Consider the following 21,440-nt stretch of genomic DNA (forward strand, 5'->3'; position numbering starts at 1 on the left):
AATCTAATATCTTAGCTATATTTGGATGAGCTAAGTCTATTTTATCTGGGGAACAAAAATCTGAGAATACTCTCCAGACCCTGAAATAGATTTTAGAGGTAACTACTTTTCTACTCTTCTGCAGGGTTGTAATTACCTTGTCCGAGAGGCCTTTTTCCCTCAAGATGCGCCTCTCAAATTCCAGGCCGTCAGATGGAGGTTCGTAATCTGCGGGTGGAATACTGGGCCCTGGGAGAGGAGATCGTGACTCTCTGGGAGGATCCAAGGGTCTGATATCGATAGCTCTCTCAATACTGAGAACCATGCCCTCCTGGGCCAGAAGGGGGCTATAAGAATAACTCTGGCTTGGTCTTGCCGTATCTTCTTCAGAACCCTTGGAAGAATAGACAGGGGTGGAAATGCATATGCTAGGCTGAAGTTCCACCTGATTGAGAAGGCATCCAGACTTAAAGATCGGTCTCTCGGGTCTAGGGAGCAGAAGAGCCTGACCTGTCTGTTCTTTCTTGTGGCGAATAAATCCACTTCTGGTTGACCCCAAAGCCTGGTTATCTTGGAGAACACCCTCCGATTCAGGGACCACTCTCCTTGACGTAAGAGATGACGGCTTAGGAAGTCTGCCTGCAGATTGTCCTTGCCCCTTATATGAACCGCCGATATTGATCTTAGATTGGCTTCCGCTAGTTCTAGAATCTGATGCGAGAGGTTCATTAAGGACCCGCTTCGGGTACCTCCCTGGCGATTCACGAACGCCACCGCTGTGACATTGTCCGAGGCAATCTTCAGGTCTGTCCCCCGAATCATCGGCAGAGCTTGTCTGATCGCCTGCAGGATGGCCTCTAGTTCTCTGTGATTTGAGGACTTTTTCCTGGATTCTTCGTTCCATGATCCCTGGAATAAGAGGCCCCTGACCTGGGCTCCCCAACCCGTAGAGCTTGCATCCGTAATCATGGATAGAGGGTTCTCCTCTCTCCAAGGCCGGCCTGCCTGGAGGTGCTCCTCTCTTAGCCACCATCTCAGGGAATCCAGGATCTGTTGAGGAAGTGTAATCCTTTGGTCCAAGGAGGACTGGTCCCCCCTCCAGTTCTCCAACATGAAGAGCTGTAAGGGCCTTGCGTGATACATCGCCCAAGACACCGCTGGGATTGCCGCTGTAAAGAGACCCAGAGTCCTCATAATGTCCCTTATGGTAGGGGATGGCTGTCTGTACAGCCTCTCCACCGAGGCTACTATCTTCACCACCTTGTCCTGAGGAAGGAAAGATCTCTGCTGAGTGGAATCTAATGTGATGCCGAGAAATATCTTTGATCTGGCCGGAGTGAGGGAGGACTTCTTCAGATTTACCATCCAGCCCAGGCGATGTAGGATCTTCATCACCACCTTTATTAAGATCTGCAACTCTTCTGCCGAACCTGCTATCAGCAGGAAGTCGTCCAGATATGGCACAAAGGTGCCCTGATATTTCCGTATGTAGGCTCCCACCTCCGATATTAGTTTTGTGAAAACTCTCGGTGCTATCGCCACTCCAAAGGGCAGGGCTCTGAATTGGAAGTGCTCTATCTTGCCGTCCATCCTCACCGCCACTCTCAGGAATCTCTGACTGTCCGGATGAATAGGGACGTGGTAATAAGCATCCGCTAAGTCTATGGAAGCCATAAAACAATCCTGAAAGAGCAGGTTTACGGTTGACTTTATCGATTCCATCTTGAACTTTTCCACTTTTAGGTAGCAGTTTAGTGGTTTTAAATTTATAATGGTCCGGAATGTTCCGTCCGGTTTCTTTATAAGGAACAGGGTTGAATAAAATCCTGTCCCTTGATCCTGCAGTGGCACCTGCCGTAGCACCTCCTTTTCCAATAGGGATCTTACTTCGGTCTCTAGAGCCTGTCTTTCTGCTCTTCCGGCCACTGAGGTTATCTTGAAACGCTGTGGGGGAGGGGATAGAAAAGGTAATTTTAGGCCATCTTGTATGATCCCCAAAATCCACTTGCTCCCTGAAATCTTGCTCCACTCCGCCCTGAACAGGGAGAGCCTTCCCCCCACAGGACCCCTGGCGTCATTGCTGACCGGGACGTTTACTGGAATCCTGAGGCCGGGAAAACATGAATCCCTTAGACCTCCTAGAGGGTCGCCACCCCTCCTTCTTGTCTCCGGATCTCTGAGGAGATCTAAATCGCCGTGAGGGGCGAAAAAACTTCCTCTCTTGAGGCCTTGTACTAGGAAAACCTCTCTTCCTGTCAGCTGCTTTTTCCAAGATGTTGTCTAGTGCAGACCCAAACAAGAATTCCCCTTCACAGGGAATACTACACAGATGACTTTTAGATGGGAGGTCACCTGTCCAGTTTTTCAGCCATAAGGCCCTTCTGGCAGAATTAGATAAGGCTACCGATCTTGCCGATAACCTTAAGGCGTCCACCGAGGCATCGGCTAAGAAGGCAGAGGCCTTCTGTGCAGTGGTAACCTCCGAGATGAGATGTGACCTGGATGCACCAGCCTTAATCTTCTCCTCCAGCTGGGAAAGCCAAACAAAAAGAGACCTAGAAACGCATGTAGCCGCGACATTGGGTTTGAATGCGCCCGCTGCTGCCTCCCAGGAACGCCTTAAGAAGCCATCTGCCTTCTTATCCATAGGATCTTTAAGCACACCTGAATCCTCAACTGGAAGCGCACTCTTTCTAGACACTTTAGACACGGCAACATCTACTTTTGGCGCCTTGTCCCAAATCTCTGTCTCCTTCTCAGGAAAGGGATACTTCCGCTTCATAGCTCTAGGGATAAAAACCTTCTTGTCTGCCTTGCGCCATTCTGCCTGGATAAGGGAGGAAATATTCTCATGGATAGGAAAAACCTTTCTCTTCTTTTCTCCTAGACCCTGGAACATAACGTCTGTTACAGAGCGTTCTTCTTTTTCATCTTCTAACTCCATAGTTGATCTTACTAATTTTACTAGATGATCAATATCCTCTATAGGAAACAGGGGTCTGCCTGACCTGTCCTCCTCCTCTGACTCAGATGATTCTCCCGAACTAGGGCCAGAATCTTCAAGTTGCCTGGAAGTGCCTGGGGAATTCTCTGACCTGAGGGATCTCCTTATTTCTTGCACAGAACTACGCACTTCCTGCTGGATTAGCATACGCATGGATTCAAACAAGGTCGACTGCTCTTGTGCTAACAGGCGCTGAACACACTGGTCACAGTTAGGTTTTAAATAAGAGTCAGGCAGATTATCTCCACAGATTCTACATGCATGATGCTTAGACTTTACAGTGGCTTTCCCCTTACGAGATTCTTCCCTCTAAAATAAGAATCACATAAGACATCATCAGAACCAGTTTAAAGGCATGGTAAGGCCACACTCACCAATCAGCGGACTATCCCCCTACTCAAACTTTACCGTAGCGGTGTCCACCGACTCTCTACCACCTTCATTAGAACTCATCTTATTCAGTGGTGAGGATACAGCTCCGTTTTCATCCACGACTGGAGCAACTCCTGTGGCTGGCTGTGGGTGCTAGAAACAACACACAGGACTCCTGTGTGGGATCTCCTTTTAAAATTACCGCGTCTGACGTCATCTCCCATGTGGACGCTGGGCGGCGCGTCACTTCCGGTCCTCACCGGAAGTGGAGCCGGCGCCATTTTGGGGAAGACCATCGCAGAGGAAGAGGCCAGCGCTCAGCCGCCCTTCCACACACACGCCTCCACTCCGGATCGGAGGCGTGCCGGAGTCCGCCCGCACCCACAGACTGCGCTGCACCTCGCAGCATTCACCTCTCCACCGCCGCCGAGTGACCACCCTCCGGTAAGCCTCGGCGGGGGACCTGTGCAGCCACCTGGGGGTACCTGGGACTCCCATTCCCCCCTTTCACCGCGACTCCTGAGCCTCACCGAGACTCACTGGATCCCCCGTCAGGGACAGGAAACCACTGAAGGAGATGGGGCGTACCGCAGAATTTGAAGTCTGGGTTTCCTGTCCCTGGGGGCGGATCCCTCTCTCTCTCTGGTTGGGTGCTGTCGTGGTGAGAGGGGGAAAAATGTATGTTTCACAGCATCCAAAAACGAGTTACTCTTCATGCACATACACTCTACTACTGCAAAGGTTTACACTCTACTACTTAGGTTTTAGAATTGTGTAACGGGTTTTACCATTCCATTATGTTTTCCTTATTTAATCTTATGCCACAAAGAAAAAAAACTAGTCCATTCAAGACATAACTTCATGTCACCTCTCATCTCTTAAGGGGAATGACTATAGTTCTGTATTAAGCAGCGACTAATGGGGACATGTTTTACATTATTTATTTCGGCAATTTTAAGAGACAGGTTAGCGCAATAAATCATACTGAACATGTCATTAAATCTATGTATGGGTTGGTGAATTAGGAAAATTAAACTATTGCTTAAAAAAAAAATGTTCTCATTAAATATTAAAGAAGAGAGTAAATAAAAGTTACGACCACCATAAAAAAGTCAAAGCCAAAATAAAAGCCTACTGGCGTTAATTCAGAAGCATCATATGATGGCGCATAAACCTAAAACATCTGCAGGCTTATAAATGGAAAACAGAGTGTAATGCACATGCCCTATTAGAGAACATGGATATCAGAGCGTGTGGGGTTCCCACTAATAAGGGACTTCAATTGTCCTTGTATGGCTCAAGTTCTTCAGAAAACTGGTCCAAAGTCAGAAAGATCCAGCAATGCCAAACTCTTCAGACCACAGTCATGGAGAGCGGGTGAAGCGCTGACAAAGCATTTTACTTGTTGTCTGAAAGAGCACCAGGGCTGTGTGTATGTGTATGGATGGATGGATGGATGGATGTATGTATGGATGGATGGATGGATGGATGGAGTAGTGCTAAATGAATGAATGTAACAAAAGCTGTGTGTGTGAGTGAATAGATGTAGCAGAGCAGAACACCTGTCTTACGGAGGACTCCTAGCTGCAAACGGACCTCTGAAAGCTGGAAATATACAGTACTTTAGTCCCAGAGTGCAATGGTTAGCTGTAAGATTGATCAAAAGGTATTTTTATCCTTTTTTTTCCCTTTGATGACTAAATTTTGTAAAATTCTGTTTTATAGGTGACCAGCATGAGACTTATAGGGGGTTTCCCACACGGCGCTTGGCGATCTCTGTCAGCTCCATAGAGATGAATGGAGCAGAACAGTCATGCACGGCTGTCTGCTCCATTCATCTTGCATAGTTACGAGGGATCCGGCGGAGGTAACTGGGACCCAGTCGGATACACCATTCTCGTGATTTCTCTGTGGGTAGGGCCTAATTTGCTTGGTGGGAAAACCCCTTTAATGTGAGTTCACAATTTTCTTCGTCACAAAATCTTAGTTTGGCGCCATGCTGACAGATTAGTGTAGTCGTCATGTAGAAAACATAGTAATGTCATATACCTAAAAAGGTGCAGAATGACCTAAAAGAGTAAAGTGAGACAGCAACTCTGCACAGTTTAACATAGTGGAGGTCTCTCCGAATAGTAATCTGTACTTGTGTAAGAACATATGACATCATTGCCATATTCGCTTACCACGTGGCACTGCAGTAAATAGTGCATTACTATTAGTACTAAGCCCTGGAGGAGAAAGCCCTATACTTAAGGTTAATGGCAGCAGTGCAAGCTTAAAGTTTGTGAAGTCATCTCACAGCCATTACTCTGTCCAGCAGTAGCCTCAATTATTCATAAAGTTCTTGTGCCGTAAGTTAAATACAATTAAATCAGCGGGTGGGAGGACAAGGCTCACTTATTGGAGTTAATGTGACAAAGCTGAGGCTTTTGCCAATACCAAGAACGAACATTATGGTCCCAAAGAAATCTACAAAAAGGTGATGCTATGAATTACATGTACAGGCAGTCCCCGGGTTACGTACAAGATAGGGTCTGGAGGTTTGTTCTTAAGTTGAATTTGTATGTAAGTCGAAACTGTATATTTTATAATTGTAGATCCAGCCAAAAAAAAATTTGGTCCCAGTGACAATTGGAGTTTAAACATTTTTTGCTGTAATGGGACCAAGGATTATCAATAAAGCTTCATTACAGACACCTTACAGCTGATCATTGCAGTCTGGGACTATGATAAAGCATTCAGAAAGCTTCACCAGAGGTCAGAGGGGTCTGTCTGTAACTATGGGTTGTCTGTAAGTCGGGTGTCCTTAAGTAGGGGACCGCCTGTACAAGAAAATTAAAAAAATGGAATGTCATCCTATTTACCTATAAAATATCTTCTCCAAATTCATGTGAAAATGAGAAAAGTCAGAGTGTGCTTCTGAGATCTACTAGACAGTAGATAAAGGCATTTAAAAATAATCAGGAGATTTATTATTCTGTTGTAGTTCGCACTTTATAAATGTGGTGCAGACAGTTTTTAAGGGTTTTAGACAGTTTTATGGTTCTTCTACAACAAGCGTGACAAAAGAGGAGTGGCCTAACAAAAGGGGACGTGGCTTCACGGCAAAAGGTCAGTGCGCCAGAAATAGTGCTGACCCGACAGAATTGTGTCCTAATTTTCTGGCGTAAAGTAAGCCAACTAATAGGAGGTGCAGAGTCCGACTAGACAGTCTAGTACTAGGACAGATTTATCATCCAGCACCAGACACTTATATAAATCTAGTGCAGAATAAGACTGTCTGATTGAAATCTTCCAGCGCAAATATGTCAAATGATAGGTCCATTACCTGATCTGGACCCATAGAGGACAGCCCTGATGTAGGCACAGAGGTCACTGAAGTCATATTGATCTGTCCAGCCATCTGATTCATGCTATTCATGCCATTTCCATTGGTCGCCATAGATACATTAATGTTCATATTGGTATTATACATGCCAGCACCAGTTTGTTGACCGAAGTGTGGTGGAGACGGTTGTGAAAACATACTGAAAGATAAAAGAACATCATATGGATTAGAAGTTACTCCATTCCAGTGCTGCAGCTCCAGTCCCCACGGGTTAAATCCGAACCAGTGTTAGAATTTTTAAGCACCTGACCACTTCAGCCAATCAGAAACCTCAGTTCAAGTTCAGCGATTGCCTGCAGCCATCAGGTCAGAAAAACCGGATTATCAACAATTTTCCTTTTGTTAGCTAAAGGAAAACCGCAAATAAGTGAGCTAAAGAGCTGGAACAGGACACACTTTGAAAGGCAAGTAAACTATTTTTTAAATACATTTTATTACATAAATTTAAAATAAAATGAATATTCCATTTAAAGGAAACCAGTCAAACTAATCCACACTTACTAAACATATATATAAAAAAACTTTTATTACACAGAAATACAACGATCCCTATGTTGTTCCTCCCCATTCCTGTTAAGTTCCACAGTTCGTTCAGAATGTTGACTCACCATCTATACGTATTCATGTTCTTCCAGCTTGGCTGTGTCTCCAGCTTCCTGATTGACAAGGGGCCTGCTTTTTGTATGCTGTTAAGTGAACTTGGCTCAACTACATTGAGTGTATACTAAGATACATCATTCATCATTCACCGCTGTCTGTGTGTGACTCGAAGAGATATCAGTTCCCTCATTCACCTCTCCCTGAGGAATTCTCTTTAGCAAGTCACACAGCCAGCATCTCTCTCATTCCTGAGAGAAGCGGAAAATGAGCTCGAGGTGCAGCAGAGAAAGAAGTAAATGAATTTGCTCAAACGGAAGACATTGATTAGACTGGCATGGGGTCATTTGTATAGATTGTGAGTCAACTTCATTAATAGACTGTGGAACTTAACAGTCGTGGAGAGGAACAATATAGGGATAGTTGTACTGCTGTATAATAGTAGTTTTCAAAGAAGTTTAGTCTGTGTGGGATAGTTTAACTGACAGGGTCCCTTAAAATTTGATTGCAAAAATTTGAACAAAGAAAAAAAAAATATTGCACAATATGTACATATGTAAAGTAGACGTTATTTATGTACATAATAGTCTCATTTAAATACCTGTTTCCTCCATTATTTGTCTGTGCCCATCCATTCATGTCTGCTGACTGATACGCCGGGTTGGCTTGCGACTGTTGTATCATAGGACTCTGGCTATGAGCCATTCTGGGCGACATAATTGGACTCTGAGGAGTAGTTGCTCCAGTGTATCCTTGGTCGGACTGCTGGCTCATTCCTAAAGAAAACATTAGTTTAGACTCCAGTCCTACTACACACAGCGGACAACACATCACACAGAAATACAAGCACTAGAAAGCACCTGCTGACACCAACCACAGATAAACCCAAAGCGCAGCAGAAATGAGAAGATCTTTTGGGAAAGATGTATGAATGCACAACCACAGGAGACATGTGAAGAGTCATTCCCTGTTGCTTCAGTGATAGGTAACAGAAGATCTCTCTTGATATCTTACAGAAGTTAACGTTCTGCCATGTCTAATCGTACGGTTGTAGAAAGCGGGAGAAGTCATTGAAGTCCTCAATAGTGAAATATGCTACGAAAAACTGAGGGGGAGAAAGCGGCTGCCCCAAACTGACTGAATATAGAAGGATATGGAGTGTAAAATCTAACAGCCTAGCCGCATCTATCCTGACATCTGCTATGAGACTTGCGTTTGATAGACATATCAAATGGGTATGGGATGCTATACATACAGATTTCCATAAAGTAAAATAGTTCAATGGGTTTTGGGCAAGGACCCTTCCAAGCTAGGACCCTCCGAGTCTTTGGCATAGAAGCAGGCCAAACAACTAACTCCCTGTATGTGCTGGGAAGTTATAGCCGATTGTGAACTATATAACAAAACGGAGCAATCCTATGAAGGAATGTAGTAGTCCCTAGCAGAAGGATAATGTGTATCATGATGACAGTCAGGTCAATCCGCCATTGCTCTGGCTAAATCCGCCATAAAGGGAAAAACTGGCAGAGTGACCCACCCCAAGTACACAAGACATTCACAGTAGAAGTGGAGGAAGCAAACAAGAAGAAGCCAAGCCAGAAGACACAAAGGACATCTAAGCACAGGACAGCAGAAACACAGCAGCAGAAAGCGTAATACAAGCACAGTAATGACAAAAGCTCGTTTATGTTTATAGGCTTGGCAAATTCGGTGTACTGGCCTAATATTCACAGGTTAAAACAAATCTAGGAGATGTATTAGATCGGTCAATGGTTGTTAATGACATGTTAGTAATCACATGCAGTTAAATACTTCAACATCTCGGATATTTGGAACCGGACTTTAGTTGCAGGGATCAAGAGACTAATGAGACTTATTTGACTATTTTCACTCTTGTAAATGCCAGAACGGGAATCCGTTGCCTACCCCATATGGAGGTGCTTATGTTGTAGGATTCATCTACTGAGACCAAGAAGCATCAACGTTCACAAATAGGGTCTTAAAGATTGAGATGCAAAGGCTATAGGCACATCCAAGAGTGAAAAACTTTCTATGACCATTATGCAAAGACTGGTTCTTTGTTTGCCACCCAGTCACTTCCAAGAACTCGTCAAGCCTATGAAGACTGCGGATACTGGAAACCCCATCATAAGTAAGGGGCTGGACTGCAAGGTACTGCTTAGCAATAGGTTGCAGGCCTAGCGACACTAAAGAGGTTAAGCAAGACCTGCACTTAAAAGTGGAAGGTGGTACCTGAGCTGGCAAACTGGAAGGCATTGTGCTGAATTGGGGGATTCAAGACAGGCCCATACTGTCCTCCCATACTCCCCATGATCCCTTGGTTAGCCAGATTCATCTGGGAGCCATGCAAAGAGCTGTGAGAGAGCGACTGTGACCCAGGGCTGGGGGGCACTGGGGAGAAAGGACTGGTGAAGGGTGGTGGGGATGGAATTCCAGTACCGTAGTTCGGAGGAAATGGAAACTGCTGTGCATTGGCTTGTGGTATCCGAGGGCTGCTTATTGTTCCTGACATGGCTGGAGAAGCCACCATGTTTGGTGGCATTGACAGTCCTTGTCCTCTCATCATCATGGCTCTGTGTTGCACTTGCTGCTGCTGCTGTTGTTGTTGTAGTTGTCTTTGCCGGAGGTGTTGGCTCAAGATTTCCCTTTGCCTTTGAGCCATCATTTGTGCATTGATGGGCCCCTGCAAATATATTTGATAAAATGTATTCAATTATGCAAGCTGTAAATGCACAGGAGTGTCATATAACTAATATCTGTTGCAAGATTTAGATAATTTCATGCCGTCACAATAAAAAATTACAAAGAAAGGAAGAGAATTATTGCCTATACTTCTCCTCCCAGTAACTCATCAACAAACTTCATTCTTAAAGGAGTTGCCCCAGATTTTCAGAAAATGGCATGAGATTAGACAGTAGTTTATAAAAAAAAAAATCTAAATGTATAAAAATTACTTACCCAATATACCATTAACTTCACCACTCCTGCAGCAACTATGTCACTTACTGAAATCACACCTCTACTACAGCTCTAGAGTACATATGAGACATCACCACTACATACATACAATCAAGGGGATTTTTCTATATGTATATTATATATCATTTCTTGAAAAAAATCAAAAAGTTCAGGACAAGCCTTTACTTTACACTATTTTGTTATTTATATATTGATTTACAACCCTTAACGCAATGTGGAAACATCTTTTAGACTATGATCCATATGGGTTCAACGACACCCAGGCACCCTCACTGGGGCTCTGCGACACCCAGGCACCCTCACTGGGGCTCTGCGACACCCAGGCACCCTCACTGGGGCTCTGCGACACCCAGGCACCCTCATTCAGGTCTGCTACACCCAGGCACCCCCTCATTCAGGTCGGCTACACCCAGGCACCCCCTCATTCAGGTCTGCTACACCCAGGCACCCTCATTCACTTCACCACTCCTGCAGCAACTATGTCACTTACTGAAATCACACCTCTACTACACACCTCTACTACAGCTCTAGAGTACATATGAGACATCACCACTACATACATACAATCAAGGGGATTTTTCTATATGTATATTATATATCATTTCTTGAAAAAAATCAAAAAGTTCAGGACAAGCCTTTACTTTACACTATTTTGTTATTTATATATTGATTTACAACCCTTAACGCAATGTGGAAACATCTTTTAGACTATGATCCATATGGGTTCAACGACACCCAGGCACCCTCACTGGGGCTCTGCGACACCCAGGCACCCTCACTGGGGCTCTGCGACACCCAGGCACCCTCACTGGGGCTCTGCGACACCCAGGCACCCTCATTCAGGTCTGCTACACCCAGGCACCCCCTCATTCAGGTCGGCTACACCCAGGCACCCCCTCATTCAGGTCTGCTACACCCAGGCACCCTCATTCACTTCACCACTCCTGCAGCAACTATGTCACTTACTGAAATCACACCTCTACTACACACCTCTACTACAGCTCTAGAGTACATATGAGACATCACCACTACATACATACAATCAAGGGGATTTTTCTATATGTATATTATATATCATTTCTTGAAAAAAATCAAAAAGTTCAGGACAAGCCTTTACTTTACACTATTTTGTTATTTATATATTGATTTACAACCCTTAACGCAATGTGGAAACATCTTTTAGACTATGATCCATATGGGTTCAACGACACCCAGGCACCCTCACTGGGGCTCTGCGACACCCAGGCACCCTCACTGGGGCTCTGCGACACCCAGGCACCCTCACCGGGGCTCTGCGACACCCAGGCACCCTCACCGGGGCTCTGCGACACCCAGGCACCCTCACCGGGGCTCTGCGACACCCAGGCACCCTCACCGGGGCTCTGCGACACCCAGGCACCCTCACTGGGGCTCTGCGACACCCAGGCACCCTCACTGGGGCTCCGCGACACCCAGGCACCCTCACTGGGGCTCCGCGACACCCAGGCACCCTCACTGGGGCTCCGCGACACCCAGGCACCCTCACTGGGGCTCCGCGGCACCCAGGCACCCTCACTGGGGCTCCGCGACACCCAGGCACCCTCACTGGGGCTCCGCGACACCCAGGCACCCTCACTGGGGCTCCGCGACACCCAGGCACCCTCACTGGGGCTCCGCGACACCCAGGCACCCTCACTGGGGCTCCGCGACACCCAGGCACCCTCACTGGGGCTCCGCGACACCCAGGCACCCTCACTGGGGCTCCGCGACACCCAGGCACCCTCACTGGGGCTCCGCGACACCCAGGCACCCTCACTGGGGCTCCGCGACACCCAGGCACCCTCACTGGGGCTCCGCGACACCCAGGCACCCTCACTGGGGCTCTGCGACACCCAGGCACCCTCACTGGGGCTCTGCGACACCCAGGCACCCTCATTCAGGTCTGCTACACCCAGGCACCCCCTCATTCAGGTCGGCTACACCCAGGCACCCCCTCATTCAGGTCTGCTACACCCAGGCACCCTCATTCAGGTCTGCTACACCCAGGCACCCTCATTCAGGTCTGCTACACCCAGGCACCCTCATTCAGGTCTGCTACATCCATTCACTCACACATGATACATGTGGATTAATATGGCAAAAATCAGACTGTGAGACACTAAGCTTTACCTGCTCCCTCATCTGTGCTGGTACTCCTGGCCTCATAGACATGTTTATGTTGGAGACGTTACTCATCGGATTCATAAGTGGTTGACGGTTCTATTACATAAAAGAATTATGGAGTTAGCCAAAATAAATGTCACCTTTACGTCCAAATTACAAGATAAATGTCTGAGTGCTGAGATGGGTCTGACCATTGCAGTGAAAAGTGCAATCTGCTTGCACATGCATTTAAGAAGTGTTTGTGGCAGAATTGTTGTCGTGCTACACTGTGTCCACTGCACGACAAAATTCTGCAAATAAAGGGGCTTTCTAGTGCCGAGTCAGACCATGCACCACATTTATTACTGTGAGTCCACAGAATTGTGTTTCACGCTCTATGCTATAGGTGCACCAAAAAAAAAGTTGGTGCACAGTTGCCGAGCAGCACAGGGGGTACCATATTAATGAAGACCATGCACCAGAACTCAATAATCTGGTGCACCCTGCACATTAATGAGATACACTGCACATAATACAGTCTGCACTATTTTTGATAAATGTGGGCCAATTTGAGATAAAATCCCATCTCAAGAAGTAAGAGAGCACGACAAGTACACACGAATGACCACATTAAGTACCTGCTGCGCCTGCTGAAGCCGATGCTGTAACTGGAGCCTTAACTGGTTTGGTTGGGTTTGTACCATTCCTGTGGGCCGAAGTCCAGGCCGGGTTGGCATGCGCAGCATTCCATAGTTTGGACGCTGTCCCATAGGATGGAAGTTTGGATCCTGCATTTGAGCATAGCTATTTTGAGCCATCTGCCCTTGAGCGGCGTAAGCGTGGTTAAAGATGGGCGCTTTCTGATCCATGAGCAAGTTTGAATCTTGACTTACAAATGATTCAGGATCTAGAGTCTGACTCTAAAAAATAAAAAAAATATATATTTCTTTTTACAGAACAGGGAAGATCTCGTTACCTACAACTGACACTAAGAAGATCCGGATCCAATGATCAAAACAAAAAATCTATAAATAAGTACACTGTAATGTAGAGACGTACCTGACTTACTAGTTCGGGTATGCCGAGAGCTCTGTCAATCTCCTCTAAACCATCAAAAGTTCGCAGCGCCATATAAAGCTGGTCAAGGAGGTTCCCCTCTTCATTTGGAGACTCTGAAGACGGTGGCTGACAGATTATGTCTTCTGAAGAGCTAAACTGCTGCCTGCAATGGAGCCATCACAAAGCAAGTAGTAAAAATAATGAAAGGAATCACATCTACAATGTTCATCTCATATTATGTATTCTAGTGCAGAAAGTCTCAACTCTATGACATGTACCTGTTCTGGCTGGTAAAAGTTTGATCAATAGGCAAAATACTATCAGGCCATGGAGCCGTTTGATTCGGAGGCGCCTGCTGCTGGGTATATGGTGGTCCAGAAAGGTTCATGTCTAATTCAGACGATCCTTAAGGAAAAAAAAAAAAAATAATAATAAAAAAAAACAGTAAAAATCAAGGTTCATAATTATGGTGTACTCATCACATGGAAATAGGTTAAAAGTTAAACCTAGGAAGGGAAGGGATTGGATGAGGAAGGGATGCGAGATTTTCTGCCGACATATATACCTGGATAGTATAATTATTAGGGGAATAGCAGGGTCTGACTTACCCATATTCATAACAGGGGACTGCATCATTGGCCTAGGACATGCCTGGTTGGCGGGCCTCATTGGCATACTTGAAGTGGGACTGCGAATCATGCTCTGCATTGGCCTGTTCATGGCGCTGCCAGCGGGGGGACACCCTGCCCTTGCAGGATTTGTTGTCTGAGAGCCCCACTCAGTTGACTGTAAAGCTTGCCTAGGACCGTTTCCACCCATCATTCCTAAAAAAAAACATGAAGTTGCATTGTAAATAAAGCTGTAAGAACCTGAAGAACTACTAAATTTTGCAGTGCTTGCACATCACATCCAATGGGACATAAGTGCTCAGCAACCGGGGACCCCACTGCACAGATTTTTGGTGAGTGGGTGTCCCCAATGTACATTTTAGGCGCTAAATGCCTAATCGCTGTCTCCAGTGATCACAGTAAATGGGGTCCACAAGTGCCCCATGAGAGGAGCAATGTTGCGGACGGGCGGCCACACTGCTTAAAGGAAGCTTTCCTCAATCAACAGAATAGAGAGCAACTTCCTAAATCTGTGAGGGTTTCACAGAGGGCCTCCCACAAAGGATGAAAATGGGACCCTCCAGCTTTATGATTCTACGGGATCGTCTGGAGATACCCAAGTGCTGTGCTCAGCAATCTTCATCTTCTCTCACAGTATTGAATGGAAAACCATGGCGCACATTCAACATGCCATTCCACACATTAGTGAAAACGTGATCCTATTCTCCTAAATACCCTCAACTATTGGCTTGTTATTCCCAATCCTGTGGATTGGGGATAACTTTTGAAGTTGAGAAAACAACTTTAATTTCATTTTATAAGCCGGTCATGTTTAGCTTACCATACAAGTGAATAGAGCGGTGATGGAGCTTTCCATTATTACCCTATTCTATTGGGACACATGGGGCACCTGCAGACCCCTGTGACAATTACAGCGTAATTCAATACAAGTTGTTGCACGGTGACTAAACAGCTCCCCCTTGTGGACATTACTAAACTTGTTTCACTTGCCTATACGTTCTGTTTATAGATAAATGTGATGAGAAGTCATAAATCTTTGTAAGGTTTCCTGACAATTTAGCTCTGATCTCAGACAGATTAGTGTTTACATGTTTCTTCCATGAGATAATACTTCACTAGTAACATTATTTCATTTCCCAATACTGAATGGTCATCACTTAATGTGGATTTGGAAGTTTTTTGGGAGCACAAAGCAAAAGTTATGCCCCCCTGATTTTTGGGGCAATGGGTTTAATTAAAGCCATCATTGACCTCATTACAAAGTCTTCTTCTACTTCTTGGTGTAGCAATAAACACTCGCTGTACGTAAAAGCAGGACATAAAGGGGCACATGCAAACCATTGACTCCCAATATTCAAATCTAAATTTTTTTACCTTTTTATCTGTGTAGAAAAGCAGACAAACCTTTCATATACAGAATATAAAGGCGGATCATCTGTGTAGTAAACCACATACAGCATAACCCCTACTGTTAATAGTACATATGGTTAGGCATTGGTCGCCTCTACTATGCTTCATGTTGGATAGTCCCTTCAATCCTACATCAATGAATTCCACCTACCGGGACTCCCGTTACCCACTCCGCCTTGCGCCCCCATCATGCCCTGACTGTTGATCATCCCGGAGGGTGGCATGGCGGGGAAGGGGCTGGTATTCCGCATTGGTTGGAAGGATCCAGCAGTGGTCTGGCTTTGTAAACCAATGTCCAGCGGTACATTCTGGTTTGGTAGAAGTCTTCCGAGCTGAAGCTGCGCAGGACGGGGATTATTGAACACTGTACAGGCATAAAACGAGGAGAATGTCAGCAGAACGCGGCCAAATATTATAGAACGGTCAATACAATAGGTAAAGAAATCTTACATAACCTTACACTATCTGCCCCTTGCAAGATGCCAGTAATAGTGCAAGTCTATGAACAGCAGGGGGCGCTGCTTGTTTACAAACAATACTGTGTCTCGCAGGCGAAACAAAGAAAACAGGCGGAGAGAGAGAGAGCGAGAGAGAGTGAAAGAGAAGCAGGAAGAGGAAATCCTACACGAAGGTCTCAGACTTACTGTTCTGCTGCATCCGGAGGGCTCGCTGCCTCTGTACCCCGGGAGGTAAAGCTGAGCTGTTATCACCAGCGATCTGCATCAGGTCATTGATGATCGCCTGTTTATCCACAGAGTTCGCATCAGGCCGGGTGTCCGAGTAAAGCTGGTGTAACTGGCTGTTCTGTAAATCATCCAAGATTTCATCCAAGTTATCCAAATCAGAGTTTGCCGTTAATAGCTGCAAAGATTAAATAAATAGCAGTGTAATTCCTGTAATCCAGAAAGTATCATTGTGAGCAGGACCCTCACTACTATTGTCACTACTACTGTTATTTTGTCTGTATGTGTCCCCCATGATCTGCACAGCAGAGTAAGATGGCGCTAGAGAAATAAAATGTATTTTCATGATAATACAGAAATGTACATGGATTTAACAGATGACTGAGCAGAGATAAAACAAAAAAATCCTGATTGAAAACGGAGCTTCTAGTAGGAACTATTCTGCAGCCTGACTAAAGTCCGTCCCCACAGGCGAGAAACGCGCTCCAAACATTTGGGCTATTTATCAAACCTTGAATCGCTGAACTGAATGGACCGTCTGGGTTCTGTTCAGTGGTTCTAGGTGTGATCCAAGAAATCCTGCAAGCACAAGGTGCAAGATTATCAGACGGAAATCACATGTGGGTAACGGGCTTAAAGGGATTGTCCACTTTCAGTATATAATTGATATGGTTGTACCATTTTCAAATATACTTTCAGTATCAATTCTTCATGGTTTTCAAGATCTCTGCTTGCTGTCATTCTATAGGAAGCTTCATTGTTTACTGGTCCCTGGTCATGTGATGTCGCACAGGTGCACAGCTAATTATATCACACAGCTCTGATTACTCTATGATACTAACAAGCCGTGCACCTGTGTGACATCACATGACCAGGGACCAGTAAACAATGAAGCTTTCGATAGAATGACAGCAAGCAGAGATCTAGAAAACCGTGAGGAACTGATACAGAAAAAATATTGGAAAATTGTATGACTAAGGAAGGAAGACAACCCAAAGAGGAGAAAGCAGAGCAGATGATCCATAATATATGGTGGGAAAACTAGTGTGCTCTGGGATAAGGGTGGTCTTTTGGAGAGGTTACACATCATATTGATACCCCCTCCCTCTTCCTGCTGTAATACAATCACGGGCCTGGATCTATGAGTAAATGTCCCTGGATTATCCGTACTTTTGATGGTAGATTTCCTTTAAATAGTAAAGTTTTAGTTTTGCAGACAGAATTGGTTTTCCATTTATGTATTTGATGTTCTCGGTTACTATACTCCTTAATATACTAAAGACGCCCATGACATAACTACTAAGGGGACGTCACTGTCTGATGAGCGGCGTCTCGGTGATATCGTTTCACCTGACATCAATGACGTTGGGCACGGTATGGGTCATTTATTTCATTTAACAATACATTGCAGCAAAAGGACCAGCTCATCCTCCTCCAGGCTGAGAGATGGCAGAAATCTCTCCTCGCTGTAACGTGCCAGGGAAATGGCAGCGATCACAGGCGCTGACGTCAGCGAGTCACACAGCTCCTTGTGAGAACGCGCTCAGCATCTGCGAGGAGACGGGATGTGCAGCATCCAGGTCATCCGGGGACAGGTAACCAGCCACGAGGTGCAATGAATGAACGCACGGCGTATCATACAATAACTCTGCTCGCACATTCATTATCCGAGCTGTAACGTGGCGGCGCAGGAAGTGTTAACAGCAGCAATCTGCCTCCATGTCAGCTTTTCTTGGCTCCGTCCTTGTACAAACACTGAACCTGCTACACAGCGAGAAGCCTCTCTAAAACATAACCAGCTGTAATCCGGGCCGCCCAGTCCAAGTAATGGCTCTCAATTAAACAGCAGACGCACAAGTCCCAGAATACTCGAGAAACAGCCAAGCGGGCCAGATGGCACCGCTACCCCCGGATCACCCAAACAGTATTTTCGTCACATAAGGAGAGATAATCATTACAGCTTAATCATACAAAACAGCTTAAAATAACTACAACGAGCACCGTTTAAGGGGAGAAAAATACCAATGGATGATGCACAGGAGGAGAACATGCCAAAAAAATATCCAGCCGGTCCAAACCCTCTGGAAGCTGGTACAGTATCCAGTTATACCCCCACAAAGGTTCACAACTAAGATAATGACATCTAACGTAGCACCACCAGAGAAATATGTGAGAGAAATCCATCAAATACAAATTAAAAAAAAAAAAAACCACTGTATTCACTGGGAAAAAAACCCTTGCTAAAACCCCTTCTCGACTGAGGCTATAAACGCCCAAATTGCACATGCCTGTTGCAGATAGCCGGTGTATAGCATAGAAGTCAAGACAGTGAGCCCGCATCACATGGCCATTGCTACTGAACCAGTTCTCCCCTTTTACATGACATCAGGATTGTGTTACTAGGTGCCACAGAACCAGAGATGTGCACTGATAAAGTTGCACTGTATACAGCTGGTTACAGGCAGTCCCCGGGTTACGTACAAGATAGGGTACGAAGGTTTGTTCTTAAGTTGAATTTGTATGCAAGTCGAAAATGTATATTTTATAATTGTAGATCCAGACAATTGCCCCAGTGACAATTTGAGTTTAAACATCTTTTGCTGTAATGGGACCAAGGATTATCAATAAAGCTTCATTACAGACTCCTTACAGCTGATCATTGCACCATGGGACTATAGTAACATCCAGAGAGGTCACCAGAGGTCAGAGGGGTCTGTCTGTAACTATGGGATGTCTGTAAGTCGAGTGTCCTTAAGTAGGGGACCACCTGTACTTCCTTCTGTAACTTTAACAGTACAAAATCTCCAGTTCTGTGGCACATAATCCCGGGGCCATAATAAAAGAGAAATTTCTCCTCTTTATAGGACGCCACCAGAGCAGCATTCGGAAGATACCGGTGTTTGAAAAGTGCAATTTTGATTCAAAGTGTACATTTTTGGAAAAAAAAAATGCATAAAATTGAATGGCGACAAAAAAATATGCCCTGAACAGAAAATGATTTGCTACACACCTCCTAAATGTAAGGGATGTTACTATGTTAATATTATTGTACTTACACAACAGTAACCCAAATAAATAACTATATATCCACTTGTAGCTGGGTGTAACATGTGCGGCTTCCTATTCGCAGCGCAATAACAGAACTGTCTGCAGAGGAGTCAGAACACTCTCCAAAATGGCACATGCAATGGGAGAGAGGGGTCGGACTTGCCCAAAATCTAATAAAGATGGCCTAAAGGGTGATGTCACACATGGTGTTTTTAGGTCATTTTTGGGCCGAGGTGTCCGTAGACAACATTCACTAGAATCCTAAAAACAGTGTATAGCCTCCAGATAAAGGGGCGGCTTCAGTTGATCCTCCTTCACCAGAGAGACCTAGAGGAGAAGAGACCCTTCTGATTGCGATTTTGGCAAGTCAAGGCTTGCACAGGTCTTGGAGGCTGACCCATATTTATCTTGAATTTCTAGGTGTGGAGTAAATTTACCCTTCACCGCACGTATGTGTACAATGCAATGAATGTGAAGGTAAGTCATGATGGATGACAGTCCATAACAGGCACTCCCTGCCGCTACTACTACTTATGTACTACAAGCGGGGCGTCCGATTACTGTATCAAAATCAAGTATCTGGAGGCTACATTGTCCCCGCTAGCAGCAGCCGGCGACTATCCAGGCGTATTCACTATAATGAGAGGGGAGGAAGAGGCGGCATTTAGCCTCATTAGAAGAATGTCAGCAATCCAGGAAGATGATGGAAAAAACTCTGCGCCGCTCCTTTTCTTTTGCATCAAAAGCCGAGGAATTTGTATGCAGGTGACAGATCTAACATTTCTGGGAACAATCCGAGCCTTAACTAGGATTCAATATCTCAGTACTCCAGACTTGTGAAGCCCAGATCAAGTGAACCGGGTCTTGTTGTAGAACTACACCTCCCAGGATGCAAGGCCCATAGCATATAATGGGAAAACGTTAGCAATTATTCACATTGATTCACCAGATGCATCCCAATAGTGACTGCAACAAACACAGATTTGGGATTTCCCCCCAAACTGGATATTCGGTAGTGGTAGAATGCGGACAGAACCGAATCCACCACTGGGTCCGAATCTCTGACCACCCATGATGGCCCGGTAGCTGCATTATAGATAGGATTTGGTAAGCGGAGCTCCCCCCTGCTGTGTATCTGTATCCTGCAGCATGACCAGTAATGCTGCGGGTTAACCCCGCACCTTCTGACCTCTACAATACAAAGGAATATAATGTGAATATTGTTCTGTACAGCATAGAATGTTCCCATTGTGTCTGAGAGGAGTAAACTTTCTGTGCATTAGTCAGGAGCTGGGATTAACCTTGAGGAAGGACACTTCTACAGCGACACTCTGATGCTGAGGGACTGGCCCCAATCTGATTGTACCGCTGTTATGTCTCACGTCTCTCTGTTGTGTCTCACTGGAAGACGGAGAAATTTACAGCGACCCTCTACATTCACAATAAGCTTATAAGAAGTGGTTAAAATATCGGGTAACCCCATTATTTAATATTTCTGATATTTCCAGACGCTATTTTTATTTCTATACTTTTCCATGTAGACTGAGATGTTGTACTTCATTCATTCCCCCGCTCTTAAAAGGGGTTGTCCACTTTCTGGAAATAAGTGACAATGTTTGTGTAATGAAAAGTTACAGAAAGGATATTGGAAAAGTATGTATCACTTCCTCACAGTTTTCTAGATCTCTGCTTGCTGTCATTCTACAGGAAGCCTAATTGTTTACTTCCTGTGGATATATACAGGTCTCTGGTCATGTGATGTCACAGGGGTGCAAGGCTCATTATATCACACAGCTCTGATTAATGTCTGTGAGTTGAACCTGTGTGACATCACATGACCAGGGACCGGTGTATATCCACAGGAAGTAAACAATGAAGCTTCCTGTAGAATAACACCAAGCAGATATCAAGAAAACAGTGAGGGATTGATACAAAATACATACAGGCAGTCCCCGGGTTACATACAAGATAGGTTCTGTAGATTTGTTCTTAAGTTGAATTTGTATGTAAGTCGGAACTGTATATTTTATCATTGTAATACCAGACAGAACTTTTTTGGTCTCTGTGACAATTGGATTTTAAAAATGATGGATTGTCATAAGGATCATGATTAACACTAAAGCTTCATTACAGACGCCAGTGATAACTGT

General features: G+C 45.1%; 1 protein-coding gene across 5 annotated transcripts in view; it reads right to left on the reverse strand.

Annotated features, from left to right (window-relative positions):
* NCOA2 (nuclear receptor coactivator 2) overlaps nt 1–21,440 on the reverse strand; it is a 144,084-nt gene that overhangs the window by 7,638 nt on the left and 115,006 nt on the right. For 3 of the 5 annotated variants that reach the window (XM_072151764.1, XM_072151766.1, XM_072151765.1), the window contains 10 exons: nt 16,204–16,420; nt 15,711–15,923; nt 14,129–14,344; nt 13,799–13,925; nt 13,521–13,683; nt 13,100–13,381; nt 12,489–12,578; nt 9,594–10,044; nt 7,942–8,116; nt 6,684–6,882 (listed from right to left, as the gene is read on the reverse strand). In XM_072151764.1, the coding sequence (XP_072007865.1) occupies nt 6,684–6,882; nt 7,942–8,116; nt 9,594–10,044; nt 12,489–12,578; nt 13,100–13,381; nt 13,521–13,683; nt 13,799–13,925; nt 14,129–14,344; nt 15,711–15,923; nt 16,204–16,420 (2,133 nt within the window). The remainder of the gene's footprint in view (nt 1–6,683; nt 6,883–7,941; nt 8,117–9,593; nt 10,045–12,488; nt 12,579–13,099; nt 13,382–13,520; nt 13,684–13,798; nt 13,926–14,128; nt 14,345–15,710; nt 15,924–16,203; nt 16,421–21,440) is intronic. The other 2 variants (XM_072151767.1, XM_072151768.1) reach the window with 2 other exon arrangements.

The sequence above is a fragment of the Engystomops pustulosus genome, chromosome 5, assembly GCF_040894005.1.
Source record: "Engystomops pustulosus chromosome 5, aEngPut4.maternal, whole genome shotgun sequence".
In the NCBI taxonomy this organism is placed as follows: domain Eukaryota; kingdom Metazoa; phylum Chordata; class Amphibia; order Anura; family Leptodactylidae; genus Engystomops; species Engystomops pustulosus.